The sequence below is a fragment of the Stegostoma tigrinum genome, chromosome 23 (assembly GCF_030684315.1).
Source record: "Stegostoma tigrinum isolate sSteTig4 chromosome 23, sSteTig4.hap1, whole genome shotgun sequence".
NCBI classification, from domain to species: domain Eukaryota; kingdom Metazoa; phylum Chordata; class Chondrichthyes; order Orectolobiformes; family Stegostomatidae; genus Stegostoma; species Stegostoma tigrinum.
The window spans coordinates 5,112,554-5,138,054 of NC_081376.1; the positions used below are offsets into that span (position 1 = coordinate 5,112,554).

The window sequence follows — 25,501 nt, forward strand, 5'->3', positions numbered from 1 at the left end:
CCACCATACCACCTGTTTTCTTTTCAGCTATTTGATTACACAGACATCTGTGGGAATAAATAGATGTCCTTGTGTAGCTTGGTCTGTAATTTGTTTTGACATTCCTATGGAATTGGATAGTTATTTGAATAACCACAACATGGAGCAAGAGTAAAGCATTCAACTCAGCAAGCTTCCTATGCTATTCATAGCCTTTGATCCCCTTTAGCCAAGATAAAGATCAGAGCTTCACATCAAAAATGTGCCATTAGCATTTATTAATCTCCAACTTGTATATAGCCATTTTGACACAAGATAATGCATGTACATTGTAGGAATGTTTAATCAGGTTGCACACAAGCTGTCTCAACCAATAGTGGTTAGAGTTACAGAAAATAGCCATCAAGATATTTCCAGCAAGAACTTTGTTTTAATTGAAAAAAGTGGCAATTTCACAAAGAATGCCTCTGGAACAGATTTGCAAACATGTCCATATAATCACTTAAAACACTAAAAAGGAGATCAGATACAAAAAGAGGTTTAAGATTTCAACTCCAATCAGGTAATTTATTATATAACCAATCATTTTTCCCAGCTTGTGCTATGTGAAAGGCAATGAAGGCAAGTAAATTATTCACATTAGCTTTGAATGTCTTTAAAAAGACAGGAATTCGTGCAAGGCAAATTACCATGTGTTTGTGGATTTAATTGTATTACTAGGTGTATTTTAAATGCAAAAGGAAAGTAATAGTTAAGTGGAATTCTTAAACTCAAAACAAAAAATAAGATACATGATTAAATTAACCTTTAAGGAATGTTTTAGTTATCTAGGCAGCATCTTTGTGAAAGATTTAAAATATAATACAGTATGGATAATTAATTAAAATCTGTGTAGTCTCCAACAAATCAGTGATATCAGGAGGACTAACATTTGGGTTAAATAGACAGATGTTTTGTCTCATCACAACCAAAAGATTTCATAAGTGCATTCACAAATGAAAAGTGGCCTAACAAAAAAGTACTGCTTCCCCACCTCTAGTAGATAACCTGTATGGCATCCTTTCAGAGTGATGCACTTCAATTGACCAAACAGAATTGGAGAACAACTACATGAAGTTTCATTTGATGACTTGGAAAAAAAAGGTAAGGTTTACATATCTAGTCATTGCCACTGGTCATTATAAAGGTAATAAGGTTTCTTAAAATGTCCAACCTTCTAAGGAGGAAGAGAGAGAGAGGGAGAGAGAGTGTGAGTGAGTGTGTGTGTTAGTAATCTAAATTGAGACACCAGGACTGGTTGAAACATTGCTGATATCTAAAATAATTTGTTTCTTTAACTGTCAAAAAGAGCCACATAATACTGATTACCTTTAATGCTAAGGTTATGGATAAATAACAGGCACATTAAAACAAAGTACTGGAAGAAAGACTGGCCACACATGGGCTCTAATAACTACTATTTAAAGATAAATACATTTTCTATTAAATTCTTGCATTGCCTTCATGTGCTTTCAAAAGCAGAATACATTTTGTAACAATTCTCTGCAATTATACTGGAGCAAAGTGGGAGATTCACATATGCTGCATTTAAGTTCTCAGCAAAGGCATTTGCAAGCTGCCAAAAATTACACAAGCAGTATAATATTACATTTACATTCTGAATATATAGCCAAGATTTCTGCACTGTACAATGATTCAAAATGTTACTATAAATAACATGAAATCCTGGTACAGTTCTGTACTGTAACAGACAAAACCTCAAAGTCTTTATTGATCCACAAAATCTGCATAATTAGTCTTTCAAACAATTTTTAGAAAGGCTGCTGTACAAGCGCCACCATTTGGGCTAAAAATGACGACTATCTTTGCAACATTACAGTCAAAGTCACTTGTCACAGTTTAGACTCTTAAACAATAGTTCATAGTTGCCAGATTGCAAGTTATCAACTGACAAGTATTAAATTCACATTTTAGCAAAATATTTTACTTCAAAATTAAATACTGCCTTCTAAATCACACCTTCATTGTTCCTACGGTACCCTTCTCAATAATCTACATACCAACTTCAAAGTGTTGTTTTTAAGAGATCTGTACCAGGATGGGTTTCTAAATAAAACTAAAATTTTCATTAGGATGCAAATGCAAATAATATTACGAAACAGGTTCATGCATATGATGCCATCAAGAGGCTTTAGGAACAAGATAAAGTTATATTTTCCCTGGGGTTTCAAGTATACAGCCATAAGCCTGTGATAATTTCTACACAACATATTAATGATTTATCAAATTGCATATTGAAAAATAAACAATGCATCACAAAAATATCATTGGTGCAACATTTTGGGATGGAACCAGTTAGTTATTTTCCCCTAGTTCTTAACACCATCAGCACAATTGACCAAATATGCATATATAAAATACTAATGATTCAAAACCAATCACCATCTTAAAGATAACTATGCACAGGTTTTGCTGTATAGAGAACTTCAAAAGTTGGAAAGATATTTTAAGTTGGGTGTGACATTTATACTGTTTACACAAAATTATACATACGTAAAATTTTTCAAAATAATATGTTCTGCAAGTAAGGCATTCACAGTTTGCTTGTAAATACAGCACAGTATGTGCTGTAATATCACAATCATTTAGATTGTAACATTTAAATTGAACTAAAGAGTGAACAATTTGAGTTGGCCATTTTAAACTTATTCCAAGGCTTCTCAGACAGGATCAGGATGTTTGTTAGCATACCCGCTTATATGTGTATATGTAAGCTTTACAATTTGGACAAGTGTGAATCACATCCTTCAGATCATCTATCAAGCAGGGGATTAAGCAGCAGCCCAAATCACACCTAGATTAAAACAAAAGAATCTGTTAACAAAAACTTTGTAACCACACTTCTACAACTTAACCAGTTATGGATCAAATAAGAGATAACAAGGTGTACAGCTGGATGAAGAGAGCAGGCCAAGCAGCAGAGAAGCCTTCTGAAAAAGGGTCCAGGCCCAAAACATCAGTTTTTCTGTTCCTCTGATGCTGCTTGTCCTGTGTTCATCCAGCTCTACACCTTGTTATCTCAGATTCTCCAGCATCAGCAGTTCCTACTATCTCAGATCAAATAAGAGTACCTTCAAAAAAAAAAGACAGATTGGAAAATGTAGCAAAGACATTTTATCTGGTGCACTAATAAAGCTCCCACACTTGTTAGAACTGTAGACCAAAATGCCCGAATTCAAAAACAAATCCATTTCCTTTTGTACAGTTTAATTACCAAGTAAAAATCAGTGTCAACCAAAAGTAAGTTGCTGGGAAAACTCAGCAGGTCTGGCAACATCTGTAGACAGAAAGCAGAGTTAACATTTTAGGTCCAGTGGGCCTTCTTCAGAAGAGATTGTAACTAGGAAAGGGATGATATAAATGCTAAAGATGGGGTGGTGGGAATGGGAGGAAGTCAACAATAGGTGGAGATGGGCATGGAGGGGAAATAACAACTGGGCAGACAAAGGAATGCATAATTGTCAGCCTGGGAAAATTAATTGGTCCAAATGGGGACAGTCACTGACTGACTGAGCTGGTTATAGTAGCAGCCCTGGTGTGCTGGGTTGGGAGAAGGTGCTCAGGCCTTCAATATTATCAATGTTGATAAAGTCCTGAAGGCTGCAAAGGTCCCCAAGTGGAAAGTGAGGTGCTGTTTCTCCAGCTTCTGCTGAGCTTCACTGGAGGGCTGCAGCAAGCCCAAGAGAGATGTTAGCCTGGTAGTCACCAAGTGCTTTATTCTGAAGGTAGTGTTGCAAAGTTGGATAGAGTAGAGTACTTGTGGATTGGGAAACAGGAAGTTAGAATCTGGTGTCTGTAAAATGCTAGGGAGGGGAGGCTTTGCATGGTCTCTTTAAAAGATGTTTTTCTGTGCCTAGAGATTTAAAATGGATGTCCGTGAGTAGCAGCTTGAAAGTTTGCAAGTACACATTGAGCACCCAAAATAGAAACAATTGTATCAAGACGCCATACAGTTAGCAGGCCAAGTAGCAGTTTTTAAACCAAGACAAAAGGCTTTTGAATTTAGCTCTCAATTTGAGCCAGGTACTTACATACCAAACACCAATTAAGTTTAAATGTGACGGTTTTGATAATCTAGGACAATCCATTATTAGAAAATTGACACGTCATCAAGGGTGTAAAAGAAAGGGGCAGTTGGATAAAGCCACAGAGCTAGTCACTATCCAACAAAGCTCACCATCCTCAGCTCTCAGGAGAGAATTGTTGGCTCTCAGCCTCTATGCCTTGCAGAAAACACCACCTAAATACTAATGGCACAACTAGTTAATACTGGTAGAAGTTGACGGAGAAGACACAATGTTTTAGAAGAGACATTACCTGCAATTGAGACAAATTTTCTCCACACAAAGTGGACTTTATTTATTCGAACAGCATACCATTAGAATCTTGCTTTAATCAGGAACAGTTAGTAGTTACAAAGGGATTTATCTGGTTTGTTAATAGTTTAATTAATTTGTTCATGGATAGAAGTTAGATAAATAAATTGTTACTTATTGATTTCAAGGAGTGTCAGGGATTTATTTTATATAGCCACAAGTATGAAAAGTCACGTAACCTGCTTTTTAACTCCTTTTACAAACTATCGAGCAAGGTATTGCTCTTTGGATGTTTCAGTTTTTGTTGGGGACGGGGGGGGGGGGGGGAGGAGGAGGAGGAGGAGGCAGGGTGTGAAGTTTGGCCTCCATTTCACAATAACCATATGTTCCAGATTCTGGGTACTGGATGCTAAATCTAAAAAAAAAACCAAAAAATACTGGTTGATTAGCATCTAAATTACAGAATCATTGTTGGTAAATGCAGTTCAATTCATGAGTCTGCTGTGGTACTTGAAGTTAAGGCAAATTTATTCAATAACACAACAAAACTATTCATCCAAGCCATAAAACATTTGATAAAATTGATATTAAAATTTCAGTTATATTTCTTTAAGTTGTTTTACTTAAAAAGATGAAAATATATATTTTTACACACATTACAGCAGTGAGGAAAGTAAACATTGAGGAAAACATCTTAAATTTAAGCAACACCCAGCCATTTTCCTTCTACAAAACTAATACCTGGGTACTTCTCCATTACACTGAGATATGAGAATCTGAACTAAACTGTTTTTATGCAATACCATGAACATTTATCAGCAAGCTTTTGGATGACAACCAAAGAATCAGTGCATTAGCAGTGACTACAGAATCAGAGCCTGCTTGCAAGGTCACAACATTTTAATCCTAAACTGCTCTAGCATTAGAAATACTGTTCCGATCAGTGCAGGAATTATATTTTAAAAAGTGACAAGTGCAAACTCATCCACCCAGAATGGTATTTCCTCCATTCAAGCATTTATTTCCTGAAAGATCCTTCCTCGACTAAATTCTCCAGAAAATCATTCTCTGTTGTCAACCTTCCAGATAAAAATAAACTCAAATTCTTCTTGCAAAAATGAGAAAAGAACCTGCATCCTTTGGACCCATGGGTCAGCTTGACTTTTAAAATAATATTTTAAGTTTATTCACCTAATCTGTATTTTCCTAATTCTCTTAAGCTTATTCATTTGTTCTTGTACTTTGTTAAAAACAAATGTATTCTTTGGAGTCAGTTTCAAATACAGCAGACTTTTTAAATTAACCGACACCTATGGCACCAGTTAATCAAATATTCTGATAATCAAGAGGTATGCGCAACCGCAGCAAGCCTTGACCAAGCAAAGATTCAAGACATCAACATCTCTCCAAAAAAAAGGTGCAAAAAACATCAAAACACCTAAAAAAAGTACACAGTAAGCAACAGAAGTGTAATATGACCGTTACACTTTATTTACAGCACATAACTGGGACTTCACTGTATTTCAGGTATATAATTTGTATCATTCAATAGGGTGCCAACTAAAACAGTTTGCTGTACTTTGTCTCCAAAAGTGGTTACAACTTAAGTGATCCTGATACGTGATAATCTTTACTTGCCCCTCTGCTTAAATCTGTAAGCCAGTCAAGTAATTGATTTAAAATTAAACAAAGATGCAGGAGATCTGAAATGTTGGAGAAACTCAGGTCTAGCAGCATCTGCAGAGAGACAGAGTTAAGATGTTGAGGCCAGTGAGTGCAGCAATCCTTTGTCAAAATGTGACTGGATGTTTTCCCCTCTGCCCGCCTCTATAAATGCTGTCCGACCTGCCAAATTTCTCTAGTACTTTCAGCTTAAACATTACACTTTAAAAAATGTTAAGATTAATTTTATGCAAAATGAAACAATACTCCTTTCTATTTTGTTGCATAGTTTTGTATTCAATACAAAACTAATTTTCTGCCTACTTATACAGTTGACCTATAGCCATCTCTGATGGCTATGAACAAGCACACAAGCCAAACTGTCATAAGAATGATTTCTCTCTCTCCTCCCCCACCCCAGTTTTCTGCAGGTCCACGGTGATTATAAATAATGCATTGTAAATTTTTAGGGTGCTTCCTTTTCCCCCCTTTTTAAAAATGGGTAGGGCATGGAAATAGACCTGGTCTGGAATGGGGATTGAACTCTATGCTGAAGCTGTAGTCGTCTAGCAAGCCTAGCTGTTGTTATCACAATAGCAGCATTCAAGAAACACCTGGATGAATATATGCATAGGAAGGGAATAGCAGGATAGTGTAAGTGAAGACAGTTTTAGTATGGAAGGGCAGAATGTGGTGGCACAGGCTTGTAGGGCCAAAGGGCCTGTTCATGTGCCGTACCTGTTCTTTGTTGAAATCTGCAGTGAGCTATCATGAGGTCCAGTTATTTTTGTTTGAGTTATACCTTGCTAACTGATGGGATCACAACCAAATGAAAAAATGAGGATCTAATTAGAGTACAAATATAGATGGAGGTGGGGGTCAGGACTGCACCAGCAAGGGGAGCAGGGAGTCAAACGAAAGAACTTAGCTATTGGTGACAGTACAGATGGCAGCATAGGAAATCAGCACCCACATGGCTCCTGCAGAATGAGAAAATAATCGACCAGCAGCACTTGTCAAAGTTATCAGTTGGAAATATCTCCAATTGATCATAACTGCAAGAACTCATACCTTGACGTAGACTGGAGATAATCCAACATCAAGTGCCAAAGTTAGATTATTCGTTCACGGGATGTGGATGTCACTGGCTAGGCCAGCATTTATCACTCATTTCTAAAACTGCCTGGAGGGAAATTAAGATTCAACCACATTGTGGGTCTGGAGTTATGTATGGGCCAAACCAAAGTAAGGATGAGAGCTTTCTTTCCCTAATGGACACAAGTGAACTAGATGGTTTTAAATGACAACTAACTGTGGTTACGTGGTCACCACCGAGCAAATCTCTTAATTCCAGATTGTGTTTCTTTTAAAAAAGATTCCACATTTCACCACTTGCCATGATGATGGGACTTGAACATTAGTCTGAGATTCTGGATTGCTACTCTAGTGACGGTAATACTAAACGACCAACTCCATCCTCAAAAAGCAACAGTTTGTGGGCAGTCATCCCAGAGTTGATGCACTTTTGGAGAAAGCTGTGGTGACCATAATGGAGTGGAAGAATAAACAGGAATGTTCAAGCGTAAATTATCCTCATTGTCCTATTTGCAGCACTGGCTTTGTATGGGAAGGAAGACAGTTCTAGGCAGGCCCATCAAATGAATTAAAATAACACTAACATACATCAGATGATTATAATTATCAATTCCATTAAAAGAAAGTGACATTGGAAGATTCAATTCAGAGGACGCAACACTATTTCAAAATCTAGATCAAATATCCCAGATGTTACCACGTATGGTAATGAAACATCTGCAGAACAACAAACCAGCTCAGCGAGCCAACAACCTCAATTCCAGATGCTCTTGTCTTGCCCAACACCTTCGGCTATTTTCAATATTAACTCCATTCACCAGTTCCAGTATTCACTCACTTCATCACCAGTTTACTGAAGCATCAAGTGCACCAACAGACCTGCAGTAGCCCTTCCCAACAGTGACCTCAAGGGCAAAGATGCAGATATGGGAAACACCACCACCTGCAAGTTTTCTTCTGGGCCACTCACCATCCTGACTTGGAAATATATCTCTGTTCCTTCATTGTCATTGCATCAAAATCCAGGAATGCTCTTCCAAACAGCTGTGGGTGAAACTATTTCATACAGACAGAGAGGTCACCACCATCTTCTCAAGGGAAATAAGGGATCTGCAACAAGTGCTGACTTAGCCAGTAACACTCCACAGTCCAGGTACAAATGAGATGTTATCATTTACAAAGCATTAATGCTTTCCAAATTGAAGGAAGAAAACAGAGCAGTATATCTGCAGACAATTCAGGGAAAACAGTAGAGGAAAGACAGCACTCCAGGAAATGTTAATTATTTGAATTTGATGCAGAGTAAAAATACTCAAATTTCAGAGGTAATGAAGGGATCAAAAAGTGTAAAAACTAACTGAACAACATACTGAATTTAAAGGGTAGTACAGATTAGATACAGGCAAGGTACATTACTGAGACTGCAGCAGGATAGGGATAGGCTGGGAAAATAGGGCCTGAGCTCCAGCATGGCACTTGCTACCTGTCAGTCCAAGCCTGGATGTTGTCAGCTCTTGCTTTATATGCTTAGACTACCTCAGTATGGAAGAATAGCAAAATAGTACTGCACATTGAACAATCAAGCATCCCCATTTCAGGACTTTCCTGACGAAGGAGGTCATTGTTAAGTTGACCAAAAGGTTGAACATGGCAGACCCCAAAAACACTACACTGAGGAAGCCCTGCAGAGATGACCTAGGACTGAGGAGATGATTGACCTGCAACAATCACAACTCATTCCTTTGTACTCAGCATGACTAACAGGTGGAGGGAGAATTTTGCCCTCAATTCCCACTCACTAGTTTTACTCGAGCTACAATGTGGCACACTCCATCAAAATGCTGCAAGTCAAGGGTAATTGATTGCTCTCACCTTTGGAGAAAAGTTCTTTCAGCCACATTTGTAACAACGCTGTAATGGGGTCAGAAGCTGAGTGACCCACTGAGTGGATGCTGCTGAATATGTGCCATTGAAAGTACAGTTGATGACCATTTCCATCACTTGGTCAATCAGTGAAAGAGTTATAGGGTTGGGGGGGGGGGGGGGGGGGGGAAGAGAAAGAGAAGAATAGCTGGTATGGATTTGCCTTGCTGTGCGCATACAGGACATACCCTTGCAATTTTCTACATTGTTGGTTAATCGCCTGAATTGGAACAGTTTGGCTAGGGGAAAGACTCGTTTTGGAGCTGAAGTCTTCAGTACTGGATGCAAATGCCTCAGCCCTGTCTTTTGTAATGATTTTCTGGGCTCCCCATCAATAATGCTGGGGATATTTGTGCAGCCTAATTCCCATTAGTTGTTTGGTTAACATTCCAATGCTATTGAGTAACGCAGCCAAAAAGGGAGAAAGATTGTAGTTCAGCTAGACTTGTAATCTGGAGACTCCATGACTGCTGATGCAACTTTAAATTTAGTTATTAAATCTGACAGGAACCACTGGTGGTCATTAACTGGTACAGAATTAGTAGGAAGCCAAAAGGCCAAAAATTAGTTTAATGGGAAGAAGCAGTAGATGCTCTCTGGAAGTGACTAGTTGCACTCCACAACATATTGTTCAGTGATCAATTCTGGTCACTGCATCCATCAATAATTAGGATGGAGATATACTTTCCAGGTTTTCAGGTAATATAGAAGTAGGTGGATTAGTAAATAAAATTGGAGGACCAAAGGATACACATTGATAGTTCAGAAGAAGAATAGGTCACAGGTTTGCTTGCAAAACTCAACTTGTTTCATTGCAGAGTTCTAATTTGTGTGTAGTTCTTTGTAACCAAATAAACCTCAAGGCATTTCCATCAGCTTTCATTTCTAACATCTTTCTATGGTAGGTACTTACCCCACAAAACAGCAGAAGAGGCAGAACAAGGTATTCAGTAAGCCGACTTCATAAGTGATCTTAGTTGTGATAGTCTGCTGACAGTGAGGGCACATGGTCTGCACTGGTGCAGCTTGAAACATCTCCCCTTGCAGCACCGTCACTGTTGTTGCAGCACCTGGGGGGACTATAACAGTTGCTGTTTGTCCACTTTGAGGAACATAGTGTCCAGGAGGGGGAGGATAGTGACCTGGGGGTACATAATGGCCTGGCGGTGGGTAATGTCCAGCTGTTGGGTAGAAACCTGTCCAAAAAAAAACCCCAATCAATACCATAACATTATCAATGTGTTAAAAGACTGTTCAATTTTTATCATCTTTCCTTGTACTTTGCTGAATTAAAGCTTAAGGAGTTTCGCATAAGCTCATATAAATCTTTGAAACCCATGTGTCACAATTCCACATCACATTCATACTTAGTATGTAGATAACAAATGGTAGTTTAAACATGCATACACCACAATAGTCTTTTAAATTACTATATAGAACAGTGGACAAAACATTAAAATTCATATTTTGTTTAAGTTTGATATTCAATAGTTTTCAGAGAGCACTAGTCATTCTTATGCTGTTTCACTCATACACTACTGCTTATAATGACAACACATATGGATAGTCTATTGCCTATCTGAATTAAATTTTTCCACAATTCTGAGGAATTGTGTAGCTTTTTTGCTAGGATGCTTGGTTTACATCTGGTTCTAAATTTATGATGGGAACCCAGAACACAGATTGCACAGCACAGAACAGCAGCTTTATTCAGCAAAAAGTACGAAGGAACAAAATTCTCAACTGCAATTCCACCTAAATTTTTAAAATTATTTTGGTCACCAAACTTTAGGAAGGTTGAGATATCTTGGAAAACAGTATGGAAGAGATTTACTAGAACAGTTCCAGGGATGGAAGATGAAAGTACTTGGAATTTCCTTCAAGGAGAGAAGTGTGGATGCATCACAGGTAATTAAAAATGAAGAAGGGTTTAGTTAGATGAAATAAGGAGAAATTACATCCAGCAGCTTAAAAGTTGGAACTGACGGACATTAAATCTGTGAAGAAACACAGACAGTATGAGCAAGAAAAATTACCAAACACACCGCTTGGGTTTTTAAAATAAAAATCACCATTAGGGTCTTAGATATCAATTCCATACTAGACTTTTTAAAAGTCATAAGTATTTGCAGAAAAAAATTTGCAGCAGGAAAAAACATGAATGAGGAGTGAGACAAACAGGAATACTTTTCTGGTGCAACTTCAGTGATAAATGGCTGCATTGTACAATCCTGTAAGGAGTATATAACAGCTCATCTTGGAGCAAACTGGAATATTTAGTATCAAGATGTCCTTAACACTAATTCAGTTCTACTGATTAGTCACCAGATAGAACTGGCTTGAGATTTTTTGGATTCAGTTTACATGGAACTCTACAAGTTACATTCCATTGGTTTAGGTACAATTCTATCACAATCACAGCTGAAATAACATGAACTGTTTTGAGCCCCTTATCTAAGATTACTCATGTTGGAGGCAGTCTAGAGAAGATTCATTCAGTGGATAGCAGGTACAGAGGGGCTATCTTCTGATAGGTTGAATAGGTTGCGCCTGTACTTGTTGGAATTTAGAAGAATGAGAGGTTCCCTTATTAAAACTTAACAATCTTAACAAAACTTGACAAGGTAGATGCAGAAAGGTTGTTTCCCCTTTTGGAAGAGCCTTGGACCAGAGGGCATAACCTCAGAATAAGATATCACAAATTTAAGACAGATGAAGAGAAATTACATGTCCAACAGTAGTGAATCTGTGGAATTCCAGAGGGCTGTAATGGTTGGGTAATCAAGTATATTGAAAATCTGTCTCAGCTTCGAATCAGGAAGTGAATCAAGGGTTCTGGGGAAGAGGCAGGAAAGTGGAGTTGTAAGTTATCAGATCAACTTTTACCTCATTGAATGGAGGAGCAGACCCAAACGGCTGAACGGCCTACTTCCACTCCTATTTCTTATGGTCAAAACACCAGAACCAATACTGTCCACTTCATGAAGAAGAAATGTAAAAGTTATATGTGACTATTAATTGACCACAGAAGGCTAGATTTGAACTGGCACTGTAATTACTGCCATAAATTTTTAAAAAAAGACATGGGAATGAGGTACTTCTTGAAACCAATTTTTTTTAAAACCTTATGAGCAAAAACTGCTGTATGAGCAAGACTGGCAGGCTCTGTCCAGAAATAGTGTTAGCATTTCACGCTGGTGATCCTTCATCAAAATTCTGGCTCCGTTGCCACTGATACTGCTAGGCCAGCTGACTATTTCCAGCATTCTCTGTTTTTATTTTAAATATCCAGCATTTGTAATGTTTTGCTCTTCGCTAGTTCTATTTCTCATCAACCCAACTTTGGATTCCCCCAAATTAGTTGAAATCATTATATAGAAATATTTCTGATAAAACTTCCATTGAAATGCAAAGCTGAATCTTTCACACATTAACTCCAAACAATTATTTAACACCCAGTAATGTTTCATATTTTTGTAGGGTAATTGCATCAACAGTCTATCATGCAAAAGTTTTTGATGTTTAGTTACCATGCGGTGGCGTGGGCATACCACCTTCTGCTGGTGTGTGGAGGGGTACAAATCCTGGTTGTGCCATTGGCTCATAAGGTGGTGGTCCACCATCTGGTGGGATGGAATATCCATGGGTTTGAGTAGTAGGTGGCATATGCACTGAAGAGACAGACAGACAGAAATATTTTCCACATTGTAATAGAAGTACAACCGGCTCAAACGACAGTGTGAATTATGACTTTAATGTAACACCTGTACATACAAGAGTTTATTCCTGCTGAGAAGTCTAACTTAGTTAATAAAACATCCAGAAACTGTTGTATTTGTGAATGATGTTCAACTGCCTACACCTTTGAAAGGTTGTTTCTGGCCTCAAAAAAAACACAGGATTAAACTTGAGGTACACAACAGCATACAAAGTAAAATGTGCAGGTTAGCATTCATTGTTCTGGTGAAACTGATGAAAATCAAGATATTAAGACGACAATAAATTTAAATTGGCCAAAATCAAATAGCTTTAAGTCTAATTTTTAAAAAGGACCAAAAATCTAAAAATCAATTTGCAAGTTTCTTCATTAATCATAAATAAATATTTTCCTTAATTTGTCAAATTATTTAATGACCCTGTGTAAATGTGTCTCAGAATTGATATATTTCTAGTATCAGATTTTTTTTAAAGTGGAAGCTTTCTTGTTATTTTAATTCTTACTTTTTTGGCCTTTACTGATTTGCCATTGTTTTACATTGTATTGCTACACGTTACAGCTCAACATGCTGATAAACAAGGATATCCTAGATGCAAAATGTTTAATATCAAATTTATAGATGGATCACTATTCAACATACCTCAAAACTCTTAAATATATTAAATATTTGTTTGCAAGCTGTAGCAAGTTGCCATATCAAAATAATTTGATGTATTTCAAATTGCACTGTAAAATCTAATCTATAAAACATGGTCTCAACTTCTGTTCCTTTTCAATATAGAAGAAATTTTAAAACAGTAAGCAATGTTCACAGTAATTCAGATCAAAGAGCTTAAGTCTTAAAAATTTTGATTCAAATATTTTCCATAAATGGTGCTCAGCATGAAGGCAGTAGATTCTTTCCTCAGTTATTTACAGGTACGAAGCCCAAAATCCAGCGTCTTTAGGTCAGAAAGCAGGTTGAATCTGGGTCTTCCTGGATTTTAATCATGCACTTTCAGAGTCACACTGATTTACTTCATTTGCACAAAAGAAAAGAACTTTGTTTTTTAAAAAGAATACTTCTTTTTGCATTTGACATAAAACATCACCCTATCCTCCACAACAATTGTGTCTTGGACTTATTGCTACTTTTTGATTTGCCATCACAATGGTGAATGAAGTACACGACTCAACTGAAACTGTCAAGACATTTCATCTATGCTCTTAATTCTTTAAATTTAGGTTTCAGACAACCTGATTTTAGACTATATACTTGTAATTTCAAGTATTCCATGAAATTTTTTTTAGCCAAATATATTGTTTGTACCTGTTGATGGTGGCTGTCCTGGTTTCTCTTCAAGTAATGGAGCAGAAGGCCCCCCAGGATATGGAGGTGGTGGTTCTTCTGACATTGTTCACCACTATTGATTTAAAAAAATAAAAACGTCAAAGAAACCAAAGTCTTATAAACTCGATTAACAAGGTTGCTCAAACCTATATAAGTAAACAAGGCTTTTACTACCAAAATCCTTCCATTATGGTCACTCCTGTTAAATCTCCCCACAATATTTCTGCTCTAACAACAACAATGACAGCTTCTCCAGTCTCTTCAGGTGTCAGTGTTCTGACAGAGGGTCCCAAATTTGAAATCTTAACTATTGTTCTCTCTCCAGATGTTGCCTGACCTGAGTTGCTCCAGCACTCGGTGCTTGTTACAGATTTCCCACATCTGCGGTTGTGTTTTATTATAGGAAGATGTGAGGTTATGCATTTTGGCAGCAAGAATAGGGGAGCTGAATATTATTTTTTTAAAAGCTACAGAACAGAGGGATTTGGGATTTTTTAATCCCTGAATCAAAGCTAGCAGCCACGTTCAACAGGTAATAAGAAAAGCAAATTGAATGCTGGACTTTATTACAGAAGAAATGGAGTATAGAAGCAGCAAGGTTGTGCTAAAACTATACAAGGCACTTCTAAGACCAAAGCAGGAATATTGTAAACCAGGTTGGGCACCTTAACTCAGGAAAGACATAGTGGCATTGGAAACAGTCCAAAGAAGGTTCATTCGGCTGATGTGACATGTACAGGGACTGTTGTGTCAGGTGAGGTTGACTATGTGGGGCCTGTGCTTACTGGAATTCAGAGGAATGGCAGGCAACCTTATTTAAACATGCAAGGTTTTTAAACGGGACTTGACAGGGTAGATATAGAAACTAAGGGGTTTCAGATTTAACATAGAAATGAAGGGGAATTCCTTCTCAGAATGTACTATAAAGGCTGGGCTATGAATATTCATGGATGAGACAGATAAACTTCTAAATCAGAAAGGGAATGAGGAGTTACTGAGAAAAGGCAGGAAAATGGAGTTGAGGTTGAACAAATTTGACTGAATGGTGGAGCAGACACGATGAGCTGAACAGCCTACTTTTGCTCTTATGGTGATAGTGTTAAAGTTCTCATTCTTGGGCTCAAATTTTTCAGTGTCTCTTGCTTGCCAGCTGTCTCAACAACGTTCTCCACGCTGTCACCTCCTCATTCCTTTTGTTCCATTGCTGATGACAGTAGACATCTTAACCCAATACACCTCAGATTAGAGAGTAATCTCTTGGTACTTTGAAATATGAATTTAAATTATGTATTCAAGTCAAATCCACAATTTCCTGCTTCTCCTCCATTCAGACTCTTTCCTCCCCTTAGCCTAAAAAAGGGGATTTCACCCTACCTGGTCTCTTGCTTGTCATTGTCCAACCTGACTGTACTGTACTCAGTAGGACCTGTAGATGCTGGAGAATCTCAGATAACAAGGTTTAGAGCTGGATGAACACAGCAGGCCAAGCTGCATCACAGAAGCAGGAAAGCTGACTTTTCGGGCCTAGACCCTTCTTCTGGGGGGTCTAGGTCTGAAACATCAGCTTCCTGTACTGTACTCATCTGCTATCGACCACTTGGCTGCACTGTTGCAAAAGATTACAATGATTTAGACTCCCCAGTATTTTCCCCATATAAATTTTGTCTACAAGCATAGACATAAGTAATCTCTTATCATTCTCTATTATGAATGGGAAAAAGGATGACATTAATCACGCTAATCAAACAGCAAAATACCATGGATGCTGTGAACAGAAGTGGGAAAATAATGGAGAAGATTTCAGGTCAGGCAGCATTTACATACAGTGCTTCCCAATGTCCTTGCCACTATGACCCCATTGCAAGGCTTGAAAGTTGTGACTCCTTGATGACCTTGGATTGGGGGCTCAGGTAGAGAGGAGTTAGGAGCAGAACTGACAGAAATTAGTCAGTCAGTCAGTCAGTTAGTCATCGCTGCTGTGGACTTCATAACCTCAAACTGCAGCTTGCGACCACACTTGGGATTATGACACCCAATTTGAGAAGCTCTAGTACAGAGGGTGACCTCTTCATCAGTACGACAGCACAGATCTAAATTTAAGAGTTAATTTCAGCACTGTTTTTATTTGGTATCATTATAGCTTCTTTCCACAGATGGACACAGACATTTGTAATAGAGACGATCGATATGACTTGAATAATATTGTTCAAATATGGGAATAGACCTTAGAAAATGTAATATTGCTGTTAGCTGCCAAAACAAAAATTGGGAAAAACTCATTTGTGAAACAATAACCTAACAAAAATACCTGAAATGAAGGTGTAGTCTGAAACCACATAGGAATTACTAAATAATAAGCATAAAATGTATAGTGAGGACCTGTACCTATGACACAACAATGCTATCAAGGAGTGTAAAGCACTACGTGACCAAGACAACACAGCAACCTCCAAAACTGATAACTTTTTTGAACCTCAGTCATTGCCCGTTGAAGTGCTTAAAGAGGAACATTTTCTGTAGTTACTACACATTCCATGCTGAGAATCACCTCAACTGAGGAATAGATTGAAGTTCCCATTAGTCGATCTACTTGTCAGCACATGGAGCACACAGACTTTCTTTCTGGTCATGCTATTAATGCAGAAAAGCTCGTTAGCTCACATAAAATCAATGTCATTTACTAAAGCCTCATTGGATTTAAATAGGTATGGGACAGAGTGGGTGGAAACATTGTTTCTCACTCTTGTGGAATTTATTTCCAAGGTCAGTGGTCGAGGTTGAAACTATTGTCAACATTCAAGATTAGATTGGTGGCTACAAGAAAATGGTTTGAAGGAATTTGAATGGGGAAGTATTAGCTTACAGAGGATCGACAGTCTTTTCCCTATGTTTTCAATCTATTCATTTAAGAGGATATGTTGAGGAAGGGTGGGGGTGGAGGGGGGGGGGGGGGGAAAAGGAGCGCGAGAGCATTGTCTGTTCTAATGTAATGAAAATCACAACATAGACATACATGAGAGGGAAGCCCTCCAGCCCATCCCAATTCAAACAACCAAGTAAATTTCCTTGCAAACTCATCTATCAGCTGCTTTGAGAATTTCTACTTTCTAAAAAAACTTCTCCAGAACGCCATGTGAACAGTCAACAAGTGAGGGGCTTTTATCTTTCTTGTCCTTATCAACAAGCCATCTTTAAGTTTGAATACTTGTACCGCTTTCCTGCCCCACAGTACTTTGATTTCAGAACCTTTGGCTCAGTTAAATTCCATAACATCTTGCTACACAAATCATTAACAAAATCTATGTACCAGCTAGCAACTTCTGCTCCTTTAACTATGGTTAAATGTGCACACCTTTTCCAATCATACTCTCATTTATTCCTAAATCTGCCCATTAAAAATCTCTTCAAAACAGGACTTTTAATCAGGACTTTTTTTCATTCTAAAAGTTGTGACAAGTGTTCCTTTAATCCCCCAAGTTCCTATATGAATATCTGGCAGCCTATATTTAACCATCCTTAGTGAAAGGAATAAATCTTATATCAGATCTCATACATTAAAATTTAGTTAGTTAAATCTGCTATTCATAGAATCCCTACAGTGTGGAAGCAGGCCATCAAGACCTCTGAAGAGTATTCCACGCTGTACTCTGCATTTCACATGGTTAATCCACCTAGCGTGCACATCCCTGGACACAATATGCAATTTAGCATGGCCAATCCACGTAATCTTCAGACTGTCGGGAGAGAACTTGGAGAAAACCCCATGCAGACGTGGGGAGAATGTGCAAACTCCACACACGCTCACAGCTAGAATTAAACTTGGGTTCCCAGCGCTGAGGCGCAGCAGGGCTAAGCACTGAGCCACTTTGCTGTCCCACAGAGAAATTTAAATTGTGTTTAAAGCTTTTGGCTCCACATTATGAAAAAGCACTTATATTTCTACAGTTGAAGTGAATTGTAACAATTGAGACTGGTTATGCTTGGCCCCTTTTAACAATGCAGCTCAGTAAAACTCCTGGTTATCATTTTAAAAAAAACAAACAATTTGCTCATACACCTCCGGGGTAAGCAAGACTTGAAGTTGGACTTTGTGGCCTGCAGGTAGGAACACTGACGGCACAAGATCCCACAGATTAAGACTTGCAACATTAGGCCACAGGGATGCTTCTAACTGTCCATTTAACAGGGTTCAGTTAGTTAATTAGCATGTAACAATATATTTGTTTTCTATAACCATGCATGTGTCATTACCTCATACAGTAAGCTGTTTTTACATTTTAGTTTTTCCTCCCAGTACATTTGGTTATTTAAAAAGTTGCAAATAACGCAGATCTATTTATAGCATGACTTCCACAACTAAAACACATTAATATTAGAAGCAAAATCCAAACTAATTTACATTGCCAAAGATGATTAAAACATGCAGGTATTATAGACACATTTAATAAAATTTGTTTGTTGAATATATTTTCAAACTATCACTGCATCAGGAGATCAACTCCAGCAGCACAAAATACCAATTTTACCAATTTAGTTCCAACATCTAGATTTTGAACGGTGATTTGAAGCCTTTTTTACAATGTATACTTCCTACAGCACAATGATACACATTTTCCAAAAATTACACTGGGAAATGGCTGCATTCTCCCAATTAATGAGTAATCTGGTGGAATGGATACCAAGAACACCTTGTTCTGACTGACATCAAGACTAAGTGTTGCTATAATTGCCCATATCCTAGCAAAGAGAGGCATAGCGTGATTTACATAGTAGGAAGCCATTCGTGGCTTGCTTTAGGCAACCCAGTTAATCCAGTACTGCTGCTCTCTCTGACCTTGACCTGAAACTATTTCTTTTGAACAACTGTCTAATTTCCTTTCAAACCACTGGCAGTTTTTTTTTTCCCCAAACTTTTTCTTCAACTTCCACTGCCCTTGTGGGCAATGCTTTCAGTTCATTTCTACTGGCTGCTTAAGAAGTCTCTTCCTCAATCTCCATGCATATCTTGTACGCAATCTCAAAAATGAGAATGTAGTCCTTGCAACAGCAGCTAATACAAAGTTTCCTTTGTTTACATTATCTAAGTGTCATAATTTTGTACACTTCTATCAAATCTATTTTCCTTGTTAAGAATAATCCTAGCTTCACCATTCTAGTCTTGCAGCTATCTTTCCACGACTGGAATCATATCCTCTCTAAAGTGTTAAGCTGGAAAAGGGTGCAATACTGTTTTGCTGGCTAACCAAAGGTTTTTAAAATTTGACATTCCCACATATGTGGCCCCATATCACATGAGTGGAATGCTCTTTGGTGAGCAAATGTGGACTTGATGGACCAAGTGGGGGCCCGTTTCCACACTGTAGGGATTCTACAGATGGATTCTGTGGGGGCAGAATTGCCAACACTAACAATACCAAGCATCTCTTTGCAAATACCTTACCAAAATACTTAATTAGTGCCTAAAAGTTAGCAGACCCTGGTATCACACAGTGTCACTGTGATTTCAAAGCTGGTACAGCAACTGCAAATCTGATTTTGTCACTTTGCCAGTGTCAAACTGCCATCAATAAAGCAGGAAACACCAAGGCCTCTGACCTATTAATAGAATCAGGCACTTCTGTCTGGTACAGAAAAATAATTAGCCTCCTAGACACCACGGCTTCCTTGCATGCAAACATTCATAATTCCAGATGGACCAGTTATGATGGAGCAACTTATGTTTAAGATCAGCAGTATCTTTTATTTCAATTAATTCATGGGTTTTGGGCCTCACAGATTGGGCAAATATTTATTCCCCATCCCTAGATGCTCAAGAAAGCTGTCGTAAAGTACCTACTTGAATCGCTACAGCCCCAGCACATTATCTTGGGCATATTATTTGTGATGCTGCTACTGTTAATGTCCAACAACTCAAATGAGAGCATCTACCTATATATCAGAGGTGATGACAAGCTATTCAGCCTGATAATGTAAGACCCCTGTTTAAGGGAGGCAAAAGAAGGAAATTACAGGACAGTTAGCATGACTGTGATCACTGATAAGATTTTAAAGAGTCCATTAAGGATGAGACTGGAGTACTGGGAAATGCATAATAAAATAGGGCTGAGTCAGCACAACTTCATTACGGGGAGGTCATACCTGACAAATCTGTTACAATTCTTGGAGGATCATGAAAAAGCCTGACAATGGTAGCAGAAAAATGAGGTTGAGAAACATCATCTATGATTGATTGACAGAGCAGACTCAATGGGCCAAATGGCCTAACACTGCTCCTAGTTCTTAGCAAAAGGGGTGTCAAGGCCAAACATGTGACATCCTAGCTACACCAAAATGCTGCAAAGAAGTTCACTTGCAGCTATTTGTAGATTGATCCTCAAGCTGAATAGTGTGTAATGAAAAATAGCATCAGGAAGTCTAAAATTTTGGATTGGAATGTAGAAAGTCCATCAACAATCTCACCGTGGAGGCCACTTCAGCTTCACATATCTTGGATCAACAATTAGCAGCAACCTGTCCCCTGAAGCTGAAATCAGCACCAGAATTACCAAGACTACAGGTGTCAAGACAATGTTGTGGACCAGCAGCAAATTAACCTAGGCTACAAAGCTCAATGAGCACCAGGCTCATGTTCTTATTACTGTCCTTACCAGCAGCAAGGCAAAGACAACTCTCAAGTCACTAAACAGTTTCCTCCCCCACCAATACTAGGCATCGTCTAACAGGAGTGTGTTATTATATTTAAGCACATCTGCATACAGGTAACCCTAGCTTGACTATCCTCATGTCAGCACTAACTCAGGTGGCTGGATCATCACTACTCTTGTTCTTGCACCTTTTTGATTTCCCTGCAAGTTTGCTCATTTATCCTTCTCAATATAAAATATCCTACCAGATTACAGGGGTCATTAGGCGCAGACATGACTGGTGGTTGTTTAACCAGAGGGTCCCCATGCCTCTAGCAATAGGAGAGGTTCAGAAAGAGAATCCTTCATGGTAACCTCAGCCAGTGCAAGGAATAAACTATGCCGTTGGCATCACTGTTGCAAAGCAGCTGTCCAGCCAACTGACCCTCTTGTTTTGGAGATCTGTAGCATGCCCAAGTGTACAATTGTTCCTTTTTTGCTTTTCAACACTATCAAATGGATTCTGTCTAGGGCAACAGCATCCCTATTCTGCTACGCCCTGTCTTGCACTTCAGATAGTAGGAGAAGGTTTTAAGAGACTTGCATAGCAAATTTTTCTCAGACATAGACGAATACTTTATTCACTCATTTATTTTAGCTACACTGAACAAGTTGGTTGCTGCATTTACCTACATGTTAAGTACTTTTGATTAGCAGTCACTAAGTAATTGTGATTTTGGAATATACATTAAAGGGAACACAGAAAAGTGCTGCTTTTAACTAATCACTGATGAGAATCTTGGAAGTGTCCCAAAGAATTTTGAAACTAATTAAGTACTTTTGAAGTGCAAGTTCACAATAGGAAATATTAAACATGGAAAAGCTGAAATTGGTTGTAAAGCATTTTGAAACATCCCAAGCTCAAAAAAGCATTAGATAAATGCACTTTTTAAAAAGTTCAACATTAAAATCCACTTAGATAGCCCTCTCAACATGGTATCAAATCTTTTTAGAAAGATGTACTTTTATCAAACAAAATCAGCCACCAACGCATACAAAGCAGATCCTAGTCATAGGTTCTAAGTGTCTTTAGAAGGGAGAAAAGAGGGGCAGAGATTTTCAGTGAAGTAAAACACAAGCACTATTCATTGAACAATTAACATTGTCAAAAAGAATGCACAATTGCTCATGGTGGGTTGTGGGCAAGGTGGCTAGAGAGAGAGAGAGAGAGAGAGAGAGAGAGAGAGAGAGAGAGAGAGAGAGAGAGAGAGAGAGAGAGAGAGAGAGAGAGAGAGAGAGAGAGAGAGAGAGAGAGAGAGAGAGAGAGAGAGAGAGAGATATTTAAAGAGTAGCAAATTACTAGTACCCAATGTGTAAAACAATTTTATGAATCAAATAGGCCATTGTTTATGCCACAGATCTTTAACAATCTTAAATGACTGAAACAAACATTTTAGTGGTAGAGAAAAGCAGCAATTATTCAAATTAGGTATTAATTAAAGAGTCCCACAAAATGCAGCTACTTTAAAACAGAACAAAAAAACTTTCAAATTCAATTGCAATATTCACAAAAAAACATTTTACATGTTGCAATTCAGCATACTCCTCCAAATTTGGTGAGGATGTGACTGACCTCATCACATGATTGTAAGGATTTTTCTCTTTTAAATATTTAAGATTCCAAAATTTTATAAAAAGATATACAGTCCTATAGCACAGAAACAGACCCTTCAGTCCAACTAGCCCATGCCAAACATAATCCAAAATTAAGATAATCCTGCCTGCACTTGGTCCATATCCCTCCAAACATCACTTGTTCATGTACTTATCAAAAACATCTTTTAAACGTTCTACTTACGCCCACATCCACTTACTCAGGAAGTTCACTTCAGACACACACCACCCATGTAAAAAAAATTCTTTTTTTAAAAAAAAGGATTGTCTCCCACCTTAAAGTGCACTCCAATCTTGAAATTTCCCCATCCTAGTGAAAAGACAACTACTACTAACCTGATCTGTACCCCTCATGATTTTATAAACTTCTATTAGGTCACCTCTCAACCTCCTACGCTCCAGTGAAACAAGTCCCCTCCAGCCTTTTCATTTACAACTCAAACCTTCTATACCCGGCAACATACTGGTAAGTGTCTTTTGAACCATCTCCTGCATAACAACATCCTTCCTATAGCTGGGCGACCAGAACCAGACAATACTCCAAACTACTGCACTCAAACAAATTCAGAGCCAGAAAAATAAAGGAAGAAGAACTGTATGAAGTTAAAGGGACACTGCCCTCTTGAAAAAGTACTGGGCAGACTGATTTCTAAGTAACGTCTCCAAATGACCAGTTTTGCGTTGCTCTAGTATTGACCTCACACCATATTATAATTGTGACATCTAGCTGTTCCAGCTGGAGAGAATTCGTCCAAAGCAGCTTTTCGACTCCAGATTCACCTCTTAAAATTTTCACCGTTCCTCCAGCAAGAAAAACAAAATCGATTGATCAGCAGGGCTCTTGCGCCATTAAATACAACTACACTGCTCCCGATAAAGGAAACCCGGTTGAAGACACGGGACAACGGGTATTATTTACCTCCTGCTCCGAAAAACGCTGCTTTGCTCCCCTCCCCTCGGTCTAGGGAAGAAAACACACAGCAGGGTCGGCAGGAGGGTCGAGGGAAGAGGCCGGGGCCGCAGGGCCCTCTGGGGCTTGTGGTCCAAGCGGCCCTGCAGAGCCTACAGAAAGTGAGGGCTCAAGCCGGGGTTGGGGGGACTACAACTCCCAGAGGGCACCGCGGGCAAAAAAAATCACGATGAGCTTCTCCCTCCCCCAAAACAGCAGAGAGCCGCTCTCTTCAGCTTAACGGTTCGTTCCCTTTTAGGGCTGACCCTGAACGAAAGACACCGCAAACACACCCTCCTCAAAAACCGTTACAGCTACTGCAAGACCATGCACTCGATACCTCTGCGATCAAAGCTGCCTCACCGTCCGGTACTCTCCCCTCTGATAGCTGCTCTTAGCGTCTGAGCTCCGGCCGCCTTTTCTGCGCATGCGCTCCGCCACGACCCCGCCTTTCTCCCCGCTGCAAGCTACTTGACATTTGGACACGTGCAACCGGCTTCCCACTGAAGCACCCAACAGCGAAAGGAGCAAGAGTGTGTGTTGCTGCAAGTATGGACTAACTTTGGAACGAGGCGTTTCCTAGGGCCGCCTGTGTGGAGTTGAAAATAATTGGACCGCATCATTGTTTCTAAGGACCCTGGAGCAACTGCTACACCTCAATGTGGCATAAATAGAACAGTGTGGGTGGAGATAACAGTGTGGAGCTGGAGGAACGCGGCAGGCCAAGCAGCATCAGACGAACAGGACAGTTGAAGTTTCTGAAGAGGGGTTCCGACCTAAAATGTCAACTTACCTGCTCCTCTCATGCTGCCTGGCCTGCTGTGTCCCTCCAGCTCCACACTGTGTTATCTCTGACTCCAGCAACTGCAGTTCTTACTATCACGTAGTGTGGGTGGAGTCAGATTGGAGAAGGAGAGAGAAATAAGCACAGGTGAATAATTGGTTTTAGGCAACTGTTTATGGAATAATCTTTCAATAACATGACAGTGTAAGATTTCATTTGTGGGAGTGGGCATTAATGGCTAGGCCAGCAGTAAATGCTCAGAAAGCAAAGAGTCAACCTCATTGCTATTGGCCTGGAGTCACATATGGGCCAGTTTAGGTCTGGACAGCAGATTTCCTATCCTCAAGGACATTAATGACCCAGACTTTTGCAACAATCCACTGTTCTCATATGGTTACAAATAAGTCATAAGCCATCTGGCCCATCAAGTCCACACTGACCCTCCAAACAGCATCCCACCCAGAACCAGCCCCCTACCCCATCCCTGTAACCCTGCATTTCCCATAGTTAATCTATGGAGCCTGTGCATCATAGGCAATTTAGCATGGCCAATCCACTTAACCTGGATTGTGGAGGAAACACATGCAGACACAAGGAGAACATGTAAACTCCACACAGACAGTCACCCAAGGGTGAAATCACAGCCAGGTCCCTGGCGCTCTGAGGCATTAGTGCTAACCACTGAGCCACCTTGTCACTCTAGGTTTTGATTTGGATTAAAATTTTACCATCTGCCATGGTGCCATGCCATTAGAACCTACTACATCTCTAAATATTATGTACTGTAGCATTTAGTCTATGTATGTCATAAACGGTGTTATAAAATTGCCTAAATTGCTTTCTCATTGATGAATCACAGAATTTGTACAGTTAAGAAGAAGGCCATTTGGCCCAGTGTATGTGCAATGGCACTCCGAGCATTTTGATTTAGTGCCAATCTCCTGCCATTTCCCCCTGACCGTGCACATTATTTAAATAGAAACAACCATCTAATACCCTCTTGAATGCCTCAATGAATCTGCCTTCATCACACTTAGGGCATTGCATCCCCCTAAATACACCCTATATGAAAAAATTGTTTCTGACCTCACATTCCTTTTTTTTTCTATCAGAAATGGTTTTACTCATCTCTGCAGATGCTGGAGTCAAAGATAACACAGTGTGGAGATGGAGGAACACAGCAGGTCAGGCAGCATCAGAGAAACAGGAAAGTTGACATTTTGGGTGGGGACCCTGCTTCGGAAAAATATTTACTCTACTCTTTAGCACAACACTGAATCGTTTTTGTACCACAACCAAGTCACCTGTGTATGCGTGCTTCTTTAGCAAAACAGTTTAATCTATGTCATCTCTTTCTTGACCCTTTTGTAAGCCATTTCTCTCAATCT

The 25,501-nt window shown here is 39.0% G+C and overlaps 1 protein-coding gene across 3 annotated transcripts; it reads right to left on the reverse strand.

Moving 5' to 3' along the window:
* Positions 1–247: 247 nt before the first annotated feature.
* Positions 248–23,768, reverse strand: cdip1 (cell death-inducing p53 target 1). 3 transcript variants are annotated; one of them, XM_048551994.2, is made up of 5 exons: positions 23,693–23,768; positions 14,063–14,156; positions 12,566–12,706; positions 9,949–10,231; positions 248–2,833 (listed from the first exon to the last, which is right to left on the reverse strand). In XM_048551994.2, exons 2-5 carry the CDS (start codon positions 14,145–14,147, stop codon positions 2,722–2,724), a joined length of 621 nt encoding a protein of 206 aa, XP_048407951.1. In that variant the 5' UTR covers positions 14,148–14,156; positions 23,693–23,768; the 3' UTR covers positions 248–2,721. The 3 variants fall into 3 exon arrangements, with proteins under 3 accessions (XP_048407951.1, XP_048407950.1, XP_048407949.1); XM_048551993.2 differs by having other exon boundaries at positions 23,670–23,749; XM_048551992.2 differs by lacking the exon at positions 23,693–23,768 and adding an exon at positions 23,300–23,432.
* Positions 23,769–25,501: the final 1,733 nt, after the last annotated feature.